Source organism: Poromitra crassiceps (assembly GCF_964638095.1).
Source record: "Poromitra crassiceps genome assembly, chromosome: 6".
NCBI classification, from domain to species: domain Eukaryota; kingdom Metazoa; phylum Chordata; class Actinopteri; order Beryciformes; family Melamphaidae; genus Poromitra; species Poromitra crassiceps.
Window position 1 is genome coordinate 29,661,236 of NC_139627.1, and position 21,341 is coordinate 29,682,576.

Sequence of the window (21,341 nt, forward strand, 5' to 3'; positions counted from 1 at the left end):
GCGATCAGGGGATCTTGGAGGCCTGGAGGGGCTGGAGCCTTGGCGCGTCCGCCGAGGAGCCGGCGGTCGTGGTGCGCTTCGCTGGGCCTTTCTTGGAGGTGGACTTCTGGGCTCTTTTGCTGCGGCCACGGCCTCCGGAGTGCTGTGCGGACTGAGATCCGGGGAGGTGGACTTCTGGGCTCTTTTGCCGCAGCCGCGGCCTCCGGAGTGCTGTGCGGACTGAGATCCAGGCGAGACGAGGACCTCCTTGACGTTGGATCTTCTTTTGCGGCCGCGGCCCCTGGTGAGGGGAGCGTCCCATGAGACGCCTGTGACGCCCGGAGATGGAGCCTGGGGATTGGGGATTTGCCCGAGGCTGGCCGGGGCGTTGAATGTGCTCTGGAGGAAAGCGTCCACGGTGGAGCTGAAACTTTGCTGCTCGTTTTCGGACTCGGACATGGTGCTGGACTGAATGAAGCTTTTTGCTCTGGAGATGCTGGATGAATGCGTGATGCTGACACAAGGTGAGTGATGACTGCACAAGTGTGATTTAAGCTGTGGTGATGGGGGCTTTATATAGTACCAGGAGAAGGGCATTTATGATGTCATAACTGATGTCATTTATGATGTCATAACTGATGTCATTTGGGAGAAGGGCATTTATGATGTCATAACTGATGTCATTTATGATGTCATTTATGATGTCATAACTGATGTCATTTGGGACGTCATGGAGAAGGTGACGTCGGAGATGGAGACGTCATTTAGTGACGTCATTTGGGCTGAGGGTTATGACAGCATGGGGTGCTCTATTAATGCCTTATTTGGTCTTCCATGATTGAACTACAGTCTGCGACTACACTTCTATTTTATTGTGTTATTGTCTATTCCCATTTTTCTTATAATGACTCTATGCTTATATTTTTTCCTACATGAGTGTGAGCAATATAGTTTCACTCAATTTCCCCTCAGGGATCAATAGTTTTTTCTGATTCTGATAATACACATATAGACACATTTATTTATTTTTTTAACTGATGGATTCCCAGGGGGTGGGGGCCTATTGATTAGCTGGCTGAAAGAGTTTTAGGGTTCTATTTTACAGTATCTGTCTTCATCTAAGCACTATAGGCTACACATTTTCTGTACATTTAATCACTAATATAGTATAAACCTACTACAACCCTGTAAATTACTAACACTAAAGAGATAGGAGGGGCACGATAGATAAGTATGAAGAATCAAGAAACAGTCGACACAGTGTTTAAAATATTACATGGCCATACTCCGTGCTTTACTGTAGATTATTGGCATTCGTCTGACATTTTTGAAGGATAAAGTAAAGTTGTGTACCTTTAATAACAAACATCCAACATACTGACATATTACATTACCTGTTTTAGTCAAAGAAGAACAGTCACAGAGTTATAATCGTTTAGCTGTTAAAGGTGAAAGCTTAAGACATAATGGTGCTATATAGAGAACTGTTGTGTTGGGGGGAAAAGCACAAGATTTGGTGCCTCAAACTGCCTTCAGCTCTGCATTTCTCTGAGTGATGGCAGAAGTCAGTCTTCCTGTGGTTTGCAGGCCAGCAGGCAGAAATACTTCATTCCCACCTCAACCTCTGTCTCTGCAGACGTCTCCTTCATCACCGACAGCAACCTGAGAGGAACAGAGGATGCAGGGCGTGCCATTTTTCAATCACTGAGTGTAGTTTGGGACAACGTATCTTTCATCAGAGCCTGTGTTGAGTACAGTGTGTGTTATTCCTGCACACGGTGGGGGAAAAACAACAAGTGTCTTGTCCCAAACTACAGTGAGGGGGCAAAAGGGCAACTTGAGGAGGAATAACACAATGTATGATGCACTACTGACTACAAATTGGAGCACCTACAGATCTGCTTGGCCCTTTTCCAGTTTACATTACAGTTCATAATTGGTCTACTGTCCGGTCGCTGGTACTGCAGTATCAGAACCAGATCGAGCTGGACTAGACTTACAATTGCACCTTTTTTCTTTAACTATTAACTATTGTAGTTAGCAATTACATTATCATAATTTTTCTTTTTATTATGCTACTATCACATTTTTGCACCACCCGCCATAATGTGCTATAGTACTGAAAATCCTACCTTAGTTACTTTTACTGTTGTGTATATATACTTATTTAATTGCTAAGAAGAATCTACGTAGAGTTTGTACTGCGGGAGTGAATGAGGAGTAAGCATTCCATTAGATAAAGAAACTTGAGCTTGAGATAGTTACGGCTTTGTTTTGGTGTGCATTCTTTTTCATATTTTTTTAGAGAATTGCCATATTTAAAGAAATGTGTGTTGTTTTGTGTTGTGTTGTGTTGTGTTGTGTGTGTCCACTATACTGTATGTAAGGTGTGGTTCACCTCTGAGTGATGTTCGTGGAAAGCCTGTTGGCCTCCTGTGGCTTTTCTCTCAGTAGAGCCTGATAGCTGGAGAAAGACTCCAACATCCCCATGTACCTGGACAGAGGCATGGCCCTTCTCACCAACACACACTCATGCCTGCAATATACAGACACACACACACACACACACACGCACGCACGCACGCGCGCGTGCCCACACACACACACACACACACACACACACACACACACACACACACACACACACACACACACTTGAACTACCTTAACTGAGTGCGATAATTCTGTTGTATTGTTGTATTGCCAATTTGCCATTTGCACATTACTGCTGCACAACTTGCCCTGACTGGACCTCGACCGTGCTATTTTTATTATTCTATCTTATTTCTATTCTATTGTGTTTTACAGTGTTTGCCTTATTTACGTATATTTACTTGTTTACCTGTCTACTTGATTATGCACCTACTGCTTACTTGACTATGTACCTACTGTTTTTCTACTGTCTTGTACTATGTCCTGTAATGGAGCCCCCTAGGCCCTAGCATAAGAATTTCACACGTGCGTACTTGTACAACGAAGTGACAAATATCTTGAATCTTGATTCTTGAATCCAGTCCCCAGAGAATTTTGTGGTGTTTTTATGTAATTATTGCAACAACATAAATTTGCAGTGTTCATTTGCTAGAGAAGATGAAAGAAAGCAAAATACAAATTTGTGATATCATGTTGTTGACAGAAGTGTCGATTTAGAATATTTCTTACATTACTGTAATATAGCAATGAACTTTAAAAACCCTACTCTTGTTGGTCTTATTTTTAAGGATGAGAGAATATTTATGTAGTAAAAATGGACTGGCAAAAATTGAAATACCTTTTATATTTACAAGGCCCTCTTACATTTGTGAATAAACTTGTGTTTGCATATCACACATTTCTGGAGGGACTGTGAAATAATGTCTTAGACGGTTTTCAATAATGAAGACTACTTCTCTAGTCAATGTCTGATTAACCATCCCATTCACTAATCCATTGTTCCTTTCCATTCATCTCTCTCTCCTCTGCAGCAACGCCCTGTTCAGGTGACATCAGCCATTCATAAATATGCACGCCCACTTTATCCCTGTCCAATCAATGTCTCCCACGCATTCCCTCTCTTCGGCTGCTGGCCAATCACCTAAATGAAGTTTCATATTAGTCTTCTCGTATCCTGCAAAGTTGTAACTCACCTTGTGTGTCACCCATAGCTGCTGAAATCCTGCGTAGCAGTCGATTCGCCCCACCTCCTCCCCTGAACACCACCAATGTCATGGCTCCAATAGAACTCCCTATGGGGGTTCTCTATCCTATAAATCTCTGACGCCCTCCTCACGTCTCAGAGGAGCGTCATCATACCATGGAGTCATACGCCAAATCTAAGTGTTGTTTGTTTCATCATTAAAGTTTATTGTACTTTCCTTCTAGTCTCTCATTATTGAAATAGAAGATGAGAGAAGGTAAATGAATATCTTCAGATCTGTGCAGCATAAATGAATGAATGTGGAACACAGATGATTGAGAAAAAGCTGGTGTCACTCACCACTCCTTGTCCGGGTAAGGGAGGGAGTCGTAGGCCTGTCGGTAGAGCTCAATAGAGTTGGGACCAAGGTGGGGGCTGCGGTAAGGTTGCAGGGCCATGTAAAACTGACAGAAAACATGTCATGAAACATGGAGTCATTATGGATGTAGAACAGGGTCAAACTCAATTTCATCAGCATTATTAGATATTTGTGTTTTCTTGTGATCAGACATAGGTTTATAGATGGGTATGACGTGTCAACCAGTTGCTTTTCAGCAACTGGCGGTGTGCCAATAAATAACATCTATAAACCTATGTCTGATCACAAGAAAACACAAACACAAACCTAATTATAAATGAAGACATGATGAACATCATTGAACTATTCATCAGCATTATGGTTGCCCTCAAAGGGCCAGTTGTAAATGTAACACAATATAAATTTATTTAGCCTACTTGTTATCCTATTACAATTGCATCTGATTCAATTATTATTGTTTTTAGTAATAACCTAATAATTAATAACCTATAATATAAGTATAGGAAAAATAATGGGGATTTGGCCCCCCGGCTTTGAGTTTGACACAACACCTGGTGTAGAAAGTTGCCTGATTCCAAATTTGCATTTTGCTTCAAGTTCAAGTCAATGCTGTGTATGCAGGTACAATGTATCCAAAGTGTTACATAATAGTGTTGCTACATGGACCTTTTTCCTGATTTTGTGTCCGGTCTGTCAGAGTTGTCCACAATCTAGCTTTACTTTGTGCATTTATTTTGTAATTTCCAAATTTTCCAATGAAAAGAATCAAGGTTGAACTCTGTCATCTCATCATTTTAGAATGTATACAATATATCACATATATACACACATATATTCTTCTCTTAAAACAACAACATTCTAAATGAGATAGTTTTTACTTTTACTTTAGTTTTTTTTTTTTACAACAGTACCTTTACCTGGACTTCAGTAAAATAATATTTGAGTACTCTTTGCACAATACGGGCCCTCATGTGTAAACTGTGCATGCACCTCTTTGCAGACTTGGTTGAGTGTGTGTGAGCAGCAGTCAGGGAAGCAGAGCTCCATGTCCATGGTGTAGTTGAGCAGAGCCAAGCAGCCGTGGGGCTTCAGCACCCTGTGGGCCTCCTGCAGGAAGCGGGGCCTGTCAAACCAGTGGAAGGCAGACATGGCTGTCACCAGATCCACTGAGCCGTCACCAAACGGCAGCTCCTCGGCAAAACACTGCCTGAAGGTCCACAAGTAATGATATCCAGTTAAAACTTTGAGCACTAGGACCTGGTGAGCAAAGACAGAAAGTTGGAGCATCAAAATTGATTTTTTTGTGCCTTAAAATGTATTGTTTCATCTATCATTTTGATCTATTCTTATATCATAATTTTTGGCAGTTGTCAACATACAATGTTGACATTGTGGCAAAAGCCTAGTAAAGTGAACGTACCAAATGTAAAGCCTTTCTGTAACCCTTAAAATGATCAATAACATGTTATATTCCCATGGAAATTGCGGATGCATGTGTTTCACTTGTTACTTATTAGCAATAAATGAGGATTTTTTATCACATAATTTGTATCCCTTCTGAAATCCATCTAATTAGAATCCTGTTTCTGTATTTATTTAATGTGTGAAGCTGAACAAAATAGCTGGATTTTACTGACTTGTGCTGACAGTAGTGTGCATTATATGGGCTTTACTTCATGAGTGAGTTTCATCAGACAAGGGGGCTCATTGTGCCTGCTTTGGCCCACAGTGAATATTGTAGCATACCAGGTTCTTCAATCTCTAAACAAAAGAGGTGACCTTGTTTCCTGGCATTCTGCATATCGACGGAATTAGTTCATGCTTATGCATTTTTGTTTTTTTTGCTGTGACCAGTCACTCTTGTTTTGGTCGGCCGGTCCACAAAAATGTCACCACCCTTTAGCGGGCAGTATTCACCCTAGGAGGCTGAAATTTGGCTGTGTGTGTGTGTGTGTGTGTGTGTGTGTGTGTGTGTGTGTTTGTGTGCATCCCTATGGTCTAAAGGGGAGGTGGTGGGAGGTTCAAAATGCAGGGTTCTTGCAGAGCAGCATGCTCTTACTCCCAATTGTCTTTGGGTTTATCCATGCTGACCTATAGGTGATGTTTGGGCCCTTTGCATGCTCCACGGCCACGTCTAACTGGGCAGGACTCACATCTGTCCCCACCACAGAGGCAAAGTGAGCGGCCAGCAGCACCGTGCCTTGGCCCGAGCCACAGCCCACATCCACTGCCAGGTCAAAGGGCCTGCCTTTCTGAGAGAGCAGAGAACACAGGCACAGACCAACATGTTTAGAGAGCAGAGAACACAGACACAGACCAACATGTTGAGAGAGCAGAGAACACAGGCACAGACCAACATGTTTAGAGAGCAGAGAACACAGGCACAGACCAACATGTTGAGAGAGCAGAGAACACAGGCACAGACCAACATGTAGAGAGAGCAGAGAACACAGGCACAGACCAACATGTTTAGAGAGCAGAGAACACAGGCACAGACCAACATGTTTAGAGAGCAGAGAACACAGGCACAGACCCACATGTTTAGAGAGCAGAGAACACAGGCACAGACCAACATGTAGAGAGAGCAGAGAACACAGGCACAGACCAACATGTTTAGAGAGCAGAGAACACAGACACAGACCAACATGTTTAGAGAGCAGAGAACACAGGCACAGACCAACATGTTTAGAGAGCAGAGAACACAGGCACAGACCAACATGTTTAGAGAGCAGAGAACACAGGCACAGACCAACATGTTTAGAGAGCAGAGAACACAGGCACAGACCCACATGTTTAGAGAGCAGAGAACACAGGCACAGACCAACATGTTTAGAGAGCAGAGAACACAGGCACAGACCCACATGTTTAGAGAGCAGAGAACACAGGCACAGACCAACATGTTTAGAGAGCAGAGAACACAGGCACAGACCAACATGTTGAGAGAGCAGAGAACACAGGCACAGACCCACATGTTTAGAGAGCAGAGAACACAGGCACAGACCAACATGTTGAGAGAGCAGAGAACACAGGCACAGACCCACATGTTTAGAGAGCAGAGAACACAGGCACAGACCAACATGTTTAGAGAGCAGAGAACACAGGCACAGACCCACATGTTTAGAGAGCAGAGAACACAGGCACAGACCAACAGGTTTAGAGAGCAGAGAACACAGGCACAGACCCACATGTTTAGAGAGCAGAGAACACAGGCACAGACCAACATGTAGAGAGAGCAGAGAACACAGGCACAGACCAACATGTTTAGAGAGCAGAGAACACAGGCACAGACCAACATGTTTAGAGAGCAGAGAACACAGGCACAGACCAACATGTTTAGAGAGCAGACAACACAGGCACAGACCAACATGTTTAGAGAGCAGAGAACACAGGCACAGACCAACATGTAGAGAGAGCAGAGAACACAGGCACAGACCAACATGTTTAGAGAGCAGACAACACAGGCACAGACCAACATGTTTAGAGAGCAGAGAACACAGGCACAGACCAACATGTTTAGAGAGCAGAGAACACAGGCACAGACCAACATGTAGAGAGAGCAGAGAACACAGGCACAGACCAACATGTAGAGAGAGCAGAGAACACAGACACAGACCAACATGTAGAGAGAGCAGAGAACACAGGCACAGACCCACATGTTTAGAGAGCAGAGAACACAGGCACAGACCAACATGTAGAGAGAGCAGAGAACACAGGCACAGACCAACATGTTTAGAGAGCAGAGAACACAGGCACAGACCAACATGTTTAGAGAGCAGAGAACACAGGCACAGACCAACATGTTTAGAGAGCAGAGAACACAGGCACAGACCAACATGTAGAGAGAGCAGAGAACACAGGCACAGACCTACATGTTTAGAGAGCAGAGAACACAGGCACAGACCAACATGTTTAGAGAGCAGAGAACACAGGCACAGACCAACATGTAGAGAGAGCAGAGAACACAGGCACAGACCAACATGTAGAGAGAGCAGAGAACACAGACACAGACCAACATGTAGAGAGAGCAGAGAACACAGGCACAGACCAACATGTAGAGAGAGCAGAGAACACAGGCACAGACCAACATGTAGAGAGAGCAGAGAACACAGGCACAGACCAACATGTAGAGAGAGCAGAGAACACAGGCACAGACCAACATGTAGAGAGAGCAGAGAACACAGGCACAGACCCACATGTTTAGAGAGCAGAGAACACAGGCACAGACCAACATGTAGAGAGAGCAGAGAACACAGGCACAGACCAACATGTAGAGAGAGCAGAGAACACAGGCACAGACCCACATGTTTAGAGAGCAGAGAACACAGGCACAGACCAACATGTTTAGAGAGCAGAGAACACAGACACAGACCCACATGTTTAGAGACCCCATGAAATGAAAATGAATATGCGAGGATCTTGGGGCAGGATGTAATGCACTGAAGGATCATTCAAAAAGTCTAAACCAATGGAATATGAGTCAGGGAGAGAAAGGCCATTTTATTTGACGGGAGGGATTGTTTAAAAATCTGATGGTTTTATTGGTTCAAAATGTCTATTTAAAGAGATACTCTTAAAGAGACACTTTTCCCCCTTTTTTTCTCCTGAAAATCAATATATATTGGAAATTAGCTTTCTAGTGCAGTATGAGGTCAACAAGAGACTATTTTCTAGGAAGGAAAAGTAATAGTAGTTCATTTCATGGGGACTTGAACATGTTATATGAACATTTGAGCTCATTAAAATATTGAGACGTAATTATGATACGATCAAATGAGAGAGAATGTGTCATTGTGACACCAATGATCTGCTGCTTGCTTTTAATTCACCTTAATTGGAGTTCTCAATCATGTGCTGCCATGAGTCCCTGCTTGTGGGGGGTAGAGTGGTAAGTGGTAGATAGATAGATAGATAGATAGATAGATAGATAGATAGATAGATAGATAGATAGATAGATAGATAGATAGATAGATAGATAGATAGATAGATCTATCGATCAATTGATCAAAAACAGCAGCAGGGAGTCGAAATAAGGAAGGATGCTCAAAGTAAGCAGCTCACAGATCTCATATTGAAAATGTCAGATGTTTTATGAATAAAGCCTAAGTATTTTTTTTAAAGGACACAATATCAAACATACATATAATGATTATGTGTTATTATGTTTGCTTAAAACATCTTAAAGGAAATGAAGGGTAAAAAAGAAGGGTACAAATAGGATCCTCCCATTGATTACTTTTTTGCCACCCCACTGCACCACCCGTCCAAGCCCCTCCCCCCTTCGTTCCATACCTGTTTCTCCAGGAAGCCCCTCCCCCCTTCGTTCCATACCTGTTTCTCCAGGAAGTCGAGCACCTGTTGTATCAGCTGATCTGGTGGAGCGATCCTGTACTTCCAATAGGAAGCGGCGTGCTCCTTGCCTTCAAACAAACGGTGAGCCATGAATAGTCGGTGCCTCAGTCCCTACCAACTATTTATCTAAACACAACTCTTTCTGTGAGGTAGAAAGCTGATCTAGCATGAGTCTGAAAAGCACAGATTGAAATGAATTGCTTTCTTTCATAACACTCGTCTATCTCTTTCTTCCCCTGAAACAGAGAACGGAATTCGCTCTCTCTCCCTCTTGCTGTCAGTTTCTCTCAAACACATACACACACACAAAAGAGGGAAACGGTGGGGTGCTTAGCAACAGGGAGGTCTCACTACCTCCATTGGTATGTGGCATGTTTGACAATTAAGGCCTTTAAAGGGACAGTTCAAAAACTCTTGTTTCCAGATAATGTACGCTACTGTATAGCGTCTGTGTTTAAATTCTGTTCAGATATTATATTGATGCTAACTGTATAGAACATAACTCATAAGCGTATTAAATGTAAATTCAAGTCTAGCTCAGATGTCTGTGTGTGAGGAAGAGGCCAGCGTCAGGGTCATGCGATGGTATGTGTGCCTGTCAGAGCCAATCAGCGATCTGGCTGGAGATGGAGGGGGGGCGGGGGGGGGGGGGGGGGGGGGTTCTCAGAATACAGTGCCACAGGAATGAGTCCTGAAACCCGGAAGTTAGCATTGCCTGGTCCCGTCATCTCGAAGTCAATCTTATTTTTTATATGTGGATTTTGGTTAGATGCCTGAAAGGTCTGTGTTTAACAAAAGTTTATGAAACAGAGACCTTTGTGTTCAGCAAGATAATCTTCACAAATGAACAACATTTTTATGATTTCTGAAGCGTTTTCTGGCTATCGCGATTTTTGCCGATCACATTTACGCTTTATAAAATCAGAAAAGTAGTGTTAATTTGTGAATCGTGCTGAACACAAAGATATCAGTATCATAAAGCTTTTGTAAACCACAGACCTTTTTTCAGGCTTCTAACTGAAAAATCCCCATCCAAAAATCCAATTGACTTCCAGACGAGGGAACCCAGCACGATGCTAACTTCCAGGTTGGCCTACAAAGATGATGTCATCCAGGCTGCGGTACTCTACACTGTGGCTTCATTAATGAGGTGAAGGTTTACTCTCTTCAGAAGGTAAGATTCACTTGCTTAGGGCACACGTGACATTAAAGTCACGTGTGCACCAGTCCTCTGTCTCAGTGAAGTCTCTCGCATTTCCCAATCTCTTGGTATTGTTTAACCAAGGGCTGTTAATGTAAAGTTAGGCTACCTATTGTCAGTGTTGTAGAAAATTGATTAATACCCTGAGAGAAACTCTACCTCTGGTGGTCAACAGAATCAAATCCAATCTACTAACTAGTAAAAAAAAACAAAAAAATGTCACGCACACCCATGTGAATGAACGATCTGATTGTTCGACAGAATGTATAGTGTGATACTGTAGTCCTCCTTATAGTCACCATCTCCATATCTAAATATTTTTTTGGATTGTCGATGGGTGTTGAAAGTTACATTTGCTCACTAAAGATAAAGGAAGGGATGGTAACTGGTGTGGTGTTTGTCGACCTCTCAGCTGCCTATGACACAGTCAACCACAGACGTCTCCTCAGCAAGATCCTGGAGACCACAAAAGACACCTGTCTGACAGAGTTGATTGAAAGCATGCTTGAAAACAGGCACTTCTTTGTTGAGCTGGGAGGAAAGAAACATCTACACCAATGACCAACCAAAAAGTGCTAACACCCGCCGCTTCATCTATACTTCAAAGTTGTGGAAGACAGACTCTCCAATGCTCTAGAAGAGCTAACACCTTATTATGAAGAGAACCACCTATGCGCAAACCCATCCAAGACACAGGTGTGTGCCTTCCACCTGCGAAATCGTGAAGCCAAGCGCCAACTGAAGGTCAGGTGGTCAGGAACCCCCCTTGAACACTGTGAACACCCAGTCTACCTAGGGGTAACCCTGGACAGATGTCTCTCCTTTAAGACTCATATTGAGAAGACCAAATGCAAAGTGAATGCGAGAAACAACATAATCCGCAAGCTCACTGGCACAACCTGGGGTGCTAACCCACAGACCCTGAAGTCAACTGCACTAGGTCTCTGCTACTCAGCTGCCGAGTACGCCTGCCCAGTATGGGAGCGAGCTACCCATGCAAAGAAGTTAGATCCTGCCCTCAATGCTAGCTGCCGCCTTATCACAGGCTGCCTGAAATCAACACCTACGGACCGCCTGTACATCCTGGCAGGCACAGCCCCACCAGAGATACGACGAAGTGTAGCAAGCAAGAAAGAGCGTCAACAACAGGCTACAGATCCAAAACATCCTCTCTTTGGCCTTGTGCCAGCCCAAAGCCACCTTAAATCTAGAAACAGCTTCCTAAAGAGTGTCACGCCGCTTGGAACATCGAGCACAAGCAGTGAAAGAGTCACGTGGGAAGGAAGACTTAACAACCTCCCACCAGCAACAACAATGGAGCTACAGGCGAGCGAGGCACTGCCCCCTGGAGCAGACACAAACTATGCAGTGTGGAGATGCCTAAACAGACTAATAAGATCTGGTGTTGGACGAGCAAAAGCCACTCTTGCAAAATGGGGATATTTGAACGACGGAGACGTTGTGTGTGAACCGCAAACCATGCAGCACCTCCTGATATGCCCCCTGCTGGAACACCCCTGCACAGCATCGGATTTGGCAGAGTTTAATGAGAAAGGACAGCAGTGTGTTCAGCTGTGGCTGAAACACATCTAGCATTGTAACTGACATTTCTTTGTGGACACGATAAAAAGAAGACTAAAGATAAAAAAAATAGTGTTATGCAGCGCAAAAGCCTTGGCTGTGTATTTAACATGGAAATTGAGGCAGAATAAAATATGTCTTGAATTTTTCAAAAAAGCCCCCCCTCCACAAGCATCACAGCAGAGCCATGCCCCTTTAACTAGATCCAACTAGCTAACTGACTGAAAACATGATCTTGTTTGAGCTAGAAATCCATAGCAAGCTTTTATTATGTAACGGAATGAAAGGTGTTGCATTGCGTCTGCCATATGGCATTTATGTTTCCAAGAGCTCAGTGGTCATTTCAACTAAAATATTCAAGCACCCCTGCTGTGAAACAACAGTGCTAGGCATCTTATATTTCAACAGTGTTTATTTTTTCAGTTATGTAACTTCTCAGCATGAATTTAAGGCAGCAGGGGATCAGCAGTACAGCATGCATTTATTAGCAAACGATTTATGAATTTTGAGGGACTTATTTTGACAGGGCTTGAGAGTGAACATGATTCCTCTCTGTGAGAGAGTCATTGGCACCTAATACAAAATGATTGCTAAGAAGGTTAAGCACATTAGGCTATTGTGTGTGTGTGTGTGTGTGTGTGTGTGTGTGTGTGTGTGTGTGTGTGTGTGTATGTGTGTGTGTGTGTAGGTGTGTGTGTGTGTGTGTGTGTGTGTGTGTGTGTGTGTGTGTGTGTGTGTGTGTGTGTGTGTGCAAGCATGCACGCGTGTGTACGTGCGTGAATAGCTGTCAATAGCTTTTGAAATAATGAGTGTTTAATTCAAAGTGGCAACATTTTCCCAAAATGGATATATGGCATTTTAGAATTAAACGCCCTAAATGCCCTATTACATTCCTCTTACACCCCACACACACACACACACACACACACACACACACACACACACACACACACACACACACACACACACACACACACACACACACAACTAAATGGATCTGCAGCTTCCTACGTTTCCCTAAAGGAGCTTGAAAGCGGACTCCTGAAAGAGCTAGGCTTATCAGTACAATCAATGAAATGGCCATAGGCAGCGTGTTAGGATTATTTGATAAGCCTGGTCAAAGGTCTTCTCTCAGCTGACTTATCCACTTGGGAATATGCTGAATTAACATGACACAAGAAAATCACAGGGAAAACAAAGGAAAATTTGCAAAAATTAGGTTGTTTTATTGATAATAAAATGTCAGCATTATACATTTCTGAACGGAACATTTCTGAATGAAAATATGTTGCATATCACAGATACGCGTAGGTGTAGGGGTGGGATTGGCGGACCTGTAGCTTCCTTGTCTTGCAAACTAGAGGGCACCAGTTTGCCCCTCGAGCGAGGAACATTGTGTTTTTACTTTAGCTTTTAAACCCCAACCCAAACTATAAGCCTCCCTAACCTTAACCAAGTTGCTTTGTTACCTAAACCTAACCAAGTTGCTTTGTTGCCTAACCAAGTTGTTTTACTTGCCTAAACATAACAAAGTTGTTGTATTTGTTTAACGTTGGAAAGGCAGCGAGGTTTGCGTTGTTTTCTTACAATGTACAAATTTACAATGAGATCATAGATGTACAATGTCATGTTTCAAATTGACGTTGACATTGTACATATCCTGCTTTTCAGACATGTAAAATGCCAAAGCTTTATTCTGGTGACTGGGTTGCACTGATACACACACACACGCACGCATACGCACGCACACACACACACACACACACACACACACACACACACACACACACACACACACACACACACACACACACACACACACACACACACAGAGCTGTACTAGCGTTCATGATTCTGGTTTTGATGCCAGGATGCAGAAATAGCCCAGGGTCAGCTCCATCTCAGTGTCAGGGGACGTGACTCCCATCTCCTCCAGAAACCTAGGAAGCAGGTCAGTGATTGGTTCAGAAACCTAGGAAGCAGGTCAGTGATTGGTTCAGAAACCTAGGAAGCAGGTTAGTGATTGGTCCGTCAGCTTACTACTGATAGCACCATAGATCGCTTGGGTTGGTTATCTGTAAAATGAAAGTTCGAATTTCTTCAAAATGGACACACGACTGTAAGATTGAATTTAAATATGACCTTGATCATGTTTGTTACATTTGCAATCTGTGAAAATGTTGCCTGTGTGTGTGTGTGTGTGTGTGTGTGTGTGTGTGTGTGTGTGTGTGTGTGTGTGTGTGTGTGTGTGTGTGTGTGTCGTGCGTGCGTGCGTGCGTGCGTGTGCATACTTTACCTCTTCTGAGCATTGAGCAGAAGCCCCTCAGCAGCCTGCTGGTCTTTCCTCCTGTAGGCTTGGAACATGGACCAGGACTCCACGAACCCCAGCAGACCCCGCACCGAGATGGGAGAGCTCACCTGGACACACTCAATCCTAGAGAACACACACACACACACACACACACACACACACACACACACACACACACACACACACACACACACACACACAGTCACAAACATACACAGATAGATGTAACTAGAGACCATCTTGTGATGGGATCAAGCCAGCCGCGACTTAAAATGAATGTGATCCAGGGGCGTAAAGTGTGTGTGTGTGTGTGTGTGTGTGTGTGTGTGTGTGTGTGTGTGTGTGTGTGTGTGTGTGTGTGTGTGTGTGTGTGTGTGTGTGTGTGTGTGTGTGTGCGTGCGTGCGTGCGTGCGTGCGTGTGTGTGTATGTGTTCTCTGTGATTCCCAGTATACATGACAGACTTGCTATGATGACACACCCAGACTCATAAGGTGAAAAAACAATACCAGCCACGGCTGGTAAATATATGTTGGCACAGCAAAGTGATTTTAGGATGAAAAGATGCCACTCTGTAGATCTCTGTCACTTTTTATTTCAAATAATAAATAATAAAGCTTGTTCTATTATTATACACTGATTATTATATCCATAAAAATATGTCAGATTTTTTTTTATTGTGGCATGCATTCAAAACATCAACAACCGCAACTTGTTTTAAAGGCAGAACATTTGTTAGAGCAGATGACAAGACAATCATTTTTGGTTTAGTTTAGTTATTATATTACAGTATTATCGTTCTTTGTCAGTGAACAAAATGACTGGGCTGGTGCTCTGTTTAGCCATGGACACAACAGCACAGTGCTGATTTACTCCTTCACTATATCTGTCTTTGTTTGGGCTGGGGGAATGGCAGAATTTGACATTCTGGGTGGTTTCTGGTTTATAGTCAGTGATCTTTAGCTGCGGCCAGCAGCTCTCTAAGTCACTCTCGGTCGGTCAGTTGGTCGGCTCATTAAAAGTTCACCACCCCAGCGGGCACAGTTTTAGGCAGATTTCGAAATGCAGGATGGCAGGGGCAGAGGGCTGAAATTTTGCATGGCTGTCAAGTGTGTGTCTGTGTGTGTGTGTGTGTGTGTGTGTGTGTGTGTGTGTGTGTGTGTGCGCGTGTGTGAAGGTGTGTGTTTGTGTTCATGCCAATTGACTAAAAGGTGGCAGAAGCAGGGCAAGTTTTGAAATGCAGGATGACAGGGGCAGCCCACCCTACTCTGCCTCTGCCACCCTGCATTTCAGAAATTCACATTATGTGGTCGCAGCTATTGCAAATTGTTTCTTCTTTGTCTCCTTCTGCTAAGGTCATTAACTCTCTTTGTCAGGCAGTGCATTTTACATCAACTGGTGTGGAGTTGGTACTGGTGTGGGAGTTACCTCTCTTTGTCAGGGAATGGGATTGCAGCGAACAGCTTTTCCAGTTTATCGTTGGCTACTGCCACCTGACTGCTAGTGTACGGGAACAGCACTTCCTTCACCTATAAGAAATGTGTGTAAAAGTTTTATTATTGCTTTATTATGTATGTATGTATGTATGTATGTATGTATGTATGTATGTATGTATGTATGTGTATTCATTTGTGGCATTTGAAGTGAGTGTTGGTGGATGAGGTGCACCTGATACCTCATTAACCTTCTCCCTACAGTGTAGCTGCCTGTAGCTGCCTGCTGACAAATGAGCCTCTGCACTGACTTAGAGCAAGCTGAAAAGATTCAGAAGATAGACCACCGGACTAAACTATCATCAGCACCATCTGCACCAGAAGTTTTGCGTGCTCATTTCTAGTTAAACTTAATTTTATTTTATTCGAATGACATCAATTGAGCACAATTGATCAAATGACATATCAGTTATGCCTACACTGATGGCTAATCTAAAGCTGTCAGCCATTTTGCCCACGTTAATCCCACCACGTGCCCGACGTACAGCCAATCAAATGCCTGCACGAGCAGAAATTGCAGCAACACCTGCGATGGTTTTTAGCTGCAGCCAGTTGGACCAGCAGCTCTAAAACTCACCCTGTTGGTTGGTCCACACAAATTGGAAATTTGCATATCTAGTCGCAGCGATTGTGAATTCGAGCTTGTTTTAACTGCGACCAGCAGCTCTATAAAGTCTCTCTTTCGGTTGGTGTTGTTTTAACTGCGACCAGCAGCTCTATAAGTCTCTCTGTCGGTTGGTGTTGGTCCACAAAAAGTTCACCACCCTTTAGCGGGCAGTTTCCGCCCTAGTTTATAGAAGAGTTTATTTTAGAGTAACAACAGCACAGTGATGTTCACATGTGATCAGTAAATAACACCCAGGGGCAAGAAGGAACTTCAGCTTCAGACAATAAGGGACACACAGTGCTTAATTGCCAGAGGGCCGCACACTTTCGAAGATGCCGGCTTCCCTCATGGCGGTGAACTCCTTGGTGGCACCGTACTGCTTGTAGAAATCTGCATAGGCCTGTTTCCTGGGCTCTGTCACTTTGTACTTGAAAGCGGCTGCAGCCAGTATGGACAGAGTGAAAGCGATGGGCAGATGGAACCGCAGGCGCTTTCCCAGCAGCCCCTTCATCATAGGCTTTGGCAGTGACATGATGGATTCCCAGTAAGAATTACAACGTTCAGAGAAACCCACCGGTCCTACTTATAGCCTCTGCAGGGAAGGAGTTATGACATCACTGATGATGTCACAATGTATATGACATCATCAGTCTGTCATAAACACTGATGATATCAGCATAGATTTGGTGATGTCACCCGAGCACTCGATGATGATGTCATCAGTGATTTCAATTGAGTAATTGTGCTAATATAGAAGGAATCTCTTGCACATGGAAACATCAGTTTTTGCAACTTATTACATTTATTACCAGTGATATCGTGTGCTCCAGTCCTCTTCTTCTTCTGTGGTGTTTTATGGCAGTTGGCACCCTTTATGTTGCATTAAGCCCTAATGCAACCCCCCTTAATGATTAGGGGGTGGCCACACTGATCCGTGGTGTCTGTCCATCTGCGTTCATTTCTCTGTTCACTTCCATTCATTTTCAAGACAGCTGTCCGTCTGTCCGTGCAGCACTGATGAAGCATACGTTACGTATGCAGCAAATTTGCATACGTTTTGATGGACAGAAAAGTTCAAGAGGGCTGAACTTTTTCTGGATGGATGTATTGGATGGACAGATGGTCGGATAGTCACCGTCCGTTTAGCCAATAAGGTCGAACTTGCCGACCATTACATCAATCTGGTCATTCAGTGGCATTTTATTGCCACATAAGTAATGTAGCGCACAGAGCTAACAGCTAGCTAACGCCAGCTTTCTTCTCTCGGTTTATAGGCGGGTCACTGACACCTGCTTACCGCCGCCGCCTGCTGTACAAGTAGGTTACTTGTATGCAACAGACATACATCTATCCGTTTTATAATTCTGTCCATTTTCTGACAGATCAGTGTGGCCACGGCCTTACTACCTTCTGGATTTATCCATCCACTGTTTCCCTATATTCTGTCCCTCCAAGCCCATCAATCACACTGCTCCAGTCCTCTTCTTCTTCTATTGGATTACGGCTGGATGCCTTGAAGCACATTGCTGCCTCTCACAGAATATTACACAAATTCCAGACTCGGGGGTCCGCCCCCTCCTCAATGAATGTAGGTAGTGTTCACCGAAAACGTCCGTCTCTCCCCAAAAAGCAGAGAAAAAAGCCTTTTTGTAAATGAAAACTCATATTCATGGGTCCTGAACCGAATCACACCTCTCTGATGGCGGATAACGGACTATGCACCCCATAAGATTTGGTTACTCTGGTCACAACTTTTACCGTGCAACCGGAGCGAGGGGGAGATTCACCCCGCCCTCAGAGAGAGGAGGTGGGGATCACGCTCTCGTCTTGGCCGGGGGCTTCTAGTTCTCAATGTCTGGAGGTCTGGTGCTCATGTCTGACGGCTGAAATTTACACAGTGTGAGGGTTCACAAACCGGATTACTAATCTACCTGAGAGGAGAAGTGACTTGTGTACATTTGCCAGCATCTGTGAAAAAACTCCTTCAGCTTTGAGTGACTGTCAGCCAGGAGTCCATACAGCGCGTCGCCTCAGTCAAAGCTGCTCGGTGCAGTGCTTTGAGGCACCAGGCTGGAGCTGTTTTCTGGAGGGAGATTGTTGCTTTTCTCTGCTTCCTGGTTTTGGTGGACAATAACCGTTGCTTCTGTGTAACTGCAGTAGCATTTTCAATCACGGATTGACGTGATATCATGTCAATGGCGGGGGAAAAGTTCAAACAAAACTAGAACGGGACTCTATTGGTGTGTGCTACTAAGGTCAGAGTATTGATACTTAAATTGTTAATTAGATCTTGACAATATAATGTAGATTTCACATTGTAAACCTGCACCCACCTCCTCATAGATGCGGTTCAGTCTGTCTCCACAGGCTTGGTAGTGAAGCCTGGTGTTATCATCACTGTAGCCCAGCAGAGCCATGCAGCCTCCGGGCTTCAAAACCCGACTCGCCTCAGCCAGGAAGCGCTGCTGGTCGAACCAGTGGGCCGCCGATGCCGCTGTCACTAAGTCCATAGAGCCATCTGGAAACGGCAGCTCCTCTGCTGTCCCCTTCCTGCCGGGGAAACAGAAAGATCACATCGGTAAACACAAATATTTCTACTTGAAAGAGACTATCAGCCTCCCCCCCCCCCCATAACATTTCACTCACTAATTACATTGGTGTTCATATGTAGTTCATATGTAGTTACATGGTACCAGACCTGTAAAATGGAGTGAGTATATTCACTGTAATTCATACAGTATGTAGTTACATGTACCGGACCTGTAAAGCTATAGCCTGGGACAGAGATTGCTAAAACCCATGGTGGATTTGAACCACTGAACTTCTGATTGCAAAGCACGCATCTTAAACCACTCAGCCACAAAAGCTTTGTAACTTTCATAGTGGAGTTTGAGAAGATACCTGTATGTCAGTCAGATGTAGTTGTTGTCACTTCGTAGTTTTGTTATTATACACAGAGACTTGGGGAAAATATTGATACTACATATGAGCTACAGCTGAATAGACTCACTCCATTTTACAGCGTCTGCTGCAGTCTTATGTCGCAGTGGAAAGTGGAACAAACTATCTTCTCCAAAAAAATTGTAAAATAGCAACGTTTGTGGACAAACGTTGGTATTTTACAATGTCGGCTAAGAAATTGTAAAATGGGAATGTATGCGTCTACAGCGGTGGGCGGGGTTTGGGCGTGTTTTACGGAGATTTTCTGTTTCTAACCCCTCCCCCTACTCTAATCCTAACCCTAACCTCTAGTCAGAACGTTACTATTTTACAATTTTCGAGGCGAAATTGTAAAATAGCAACGTTGGTCCATATCGTTGGTATTATACAATTTTCTGTGAGACTGTGTTGTCGGTTCTTATCAATCTAAGCTCTTTGGCACAAATGGTGACATGGGTTGTCAGTGCGTGCACATATATGTTTTCATAGAACATCAACGTGAAACAGGTAGGAACTAACTGGAGGGGGGCTTAAAGGTGCCCAGCCCACATGGGCTTACAAGACACTATATCATATTTACAATAGCCAGGATGGCCCCACGACAAATCATAATGTACAGAATCAAGAGAAAAGCATTTCAACAAAACATTCACTTTCCAATGCAGAGATACAGGGTACAATGTTCCCTGTCTTAGTCGCCTATGACTCCATGAAGTAGCCCATTCTGTCAGATCAATAACAGCTTTTATTGTCCTCAGTTAGGCCGACTTCATGGGAACGTGACCCTGACAATGAAGATGCCCTAGTTTAACTGCTAGGCTGAAAAAACACTGACCTTTGTAATCTCTCTCACATAATGAGTGTCTGAATGGAACGAGAGAAATGGAGAAAGAGAGAGAAGAGGTAGAGCTGATGTGTATGAGGGTAATAGAGAAACATGGTGACAAAGGTATACTGTACACACACATACACAGACACACACACCAAAAATGTGACTCTTTCCTACCTGTATGTGATGTTCGGATAGCCTGGCACGGCCCTCGCTTCCTCCAGCTGACGCTCACTGATGTCCATGCCCACCACTTCTTGGAAGTGCGGCGCCAGTAGCCGTGAATTCTGACCCGTCCCGCAGCCCAGATCCACCGCTAGCACATGGGGCTGCCCCTTCTGAACAGTTGTTCAGTATTTGTTGTCATTACATTGAAAATCTGTGCATTTTGCATGGTGTACACTACAGTATCATTTTTTTATATGAAATCATAGGCCTTGAAGTGCTACATATCACTTATGACACACAGCAAGCAGCTTTTTCACTTGTACTTTTCAGAGAACACACATTCTACACTACAAAACTAGACAGAATGATCGTTATGCCTACCTTCTTATCCATGTATTGAAGTATGATCTCCTTGAGCTCATCTGGAGGCACGAAGCGATATTTCTGGTAGATGGAGGCATGGTCTTTCCCTTCAAACAAGCGGTACGTCATGGCTCTTCTCCTTCAGTCTCTTGTGTTGTTTCCCCTGTATAGTTTGGATGCTCTTCTGAACTGTGCTCTTGTTGTCCTTTAACTCCTCCTCTATCTATCTGATGTCACTTTCCACCGGAACACACCCCTTCAATCAGGAACACGCCCCTTCAATCAGGACAGAGTGGCAAAACATTCAGCAGGTTCCTCCCTGTTGCTCCCTGCTTGGAGCAGCAGGTGTCATTTACAGTGTCTAGGCTGATTAATGCATTCAAGCTTCAGTCTTGCTGCCACTCAGTGGGCGTGACCCCGCAGTGACTTCTGCCTCTGTGACGTCACGTGCATACCCTCTATAACTGTCTGAAGTATAGCGCTTCTGGTCTTTTTTTAGATCAAACAGTGACTCGGCAGCAGGGACA

At 44.0% G+C, this 21,341-nt stretch overlaps 2 protein-coding genes and 1 pseudogene across 3 annotated transcripts; all 3 read right to left on the minus strand.

Moving 5' to 3' along the window:
• Positions 1-1,544: 1,544 nt before the first annotated feature.
• LOC310778146 (putative methyltransferase) lies at positions 1,545-9,413 on the minus strand (the record flags this gene model as incomplete). Its single annotated transcript, XM_083638494.1, has 6 exons — positions 1,545-1,641; positions 2,378-2,515; positions 3,956-4,059; positions 4,965-5,181; positions 6,066-6,226; positions 9,303-9,413. 6 exons carry the CDS (start codon positions 9,411-9,413, stop codon positions 1,545-1,547), a joined length of 828 nt encoding a protein of 275 aa, XP_083494620.1.
• A 4,538-nt stretch (positions 9,414-13,951) lies between these two features.
• LOC310777836 (putative methyltransferase) lies at positions 13,952-20,943 on the minus strand (the record flags this gene model as incomplete). Its single annotated transcript, XM_083638187.1, has 6 exons — positions 13,952-14,045; positions 14,402-14,539; positions 15,843-15,943; positions 18,848-19,064; positions 20,461-20,621; positions 20,833-20,943. The coding sequence occupies 6 exons, from the start codon at positions 20,941-20,943 to the stop codon at positions 13,952-13,954; spliced, it is 822 nt and encodes a 273-aa protein (XP_083494313.1).
• Positions 16,816-17,046, minus strand: LOC310778725 (cytochrome c oxidase subunit 6C-1 pseudogene; annotated as a pseudogene). Its single transcript has one exon. The product of its transcript is annotated as a cytochrome c oxidase subunit 6C-1 pseudogene (transcript).
• Positions 20,944-21,341: the final 398 nt, after the last annotated feature.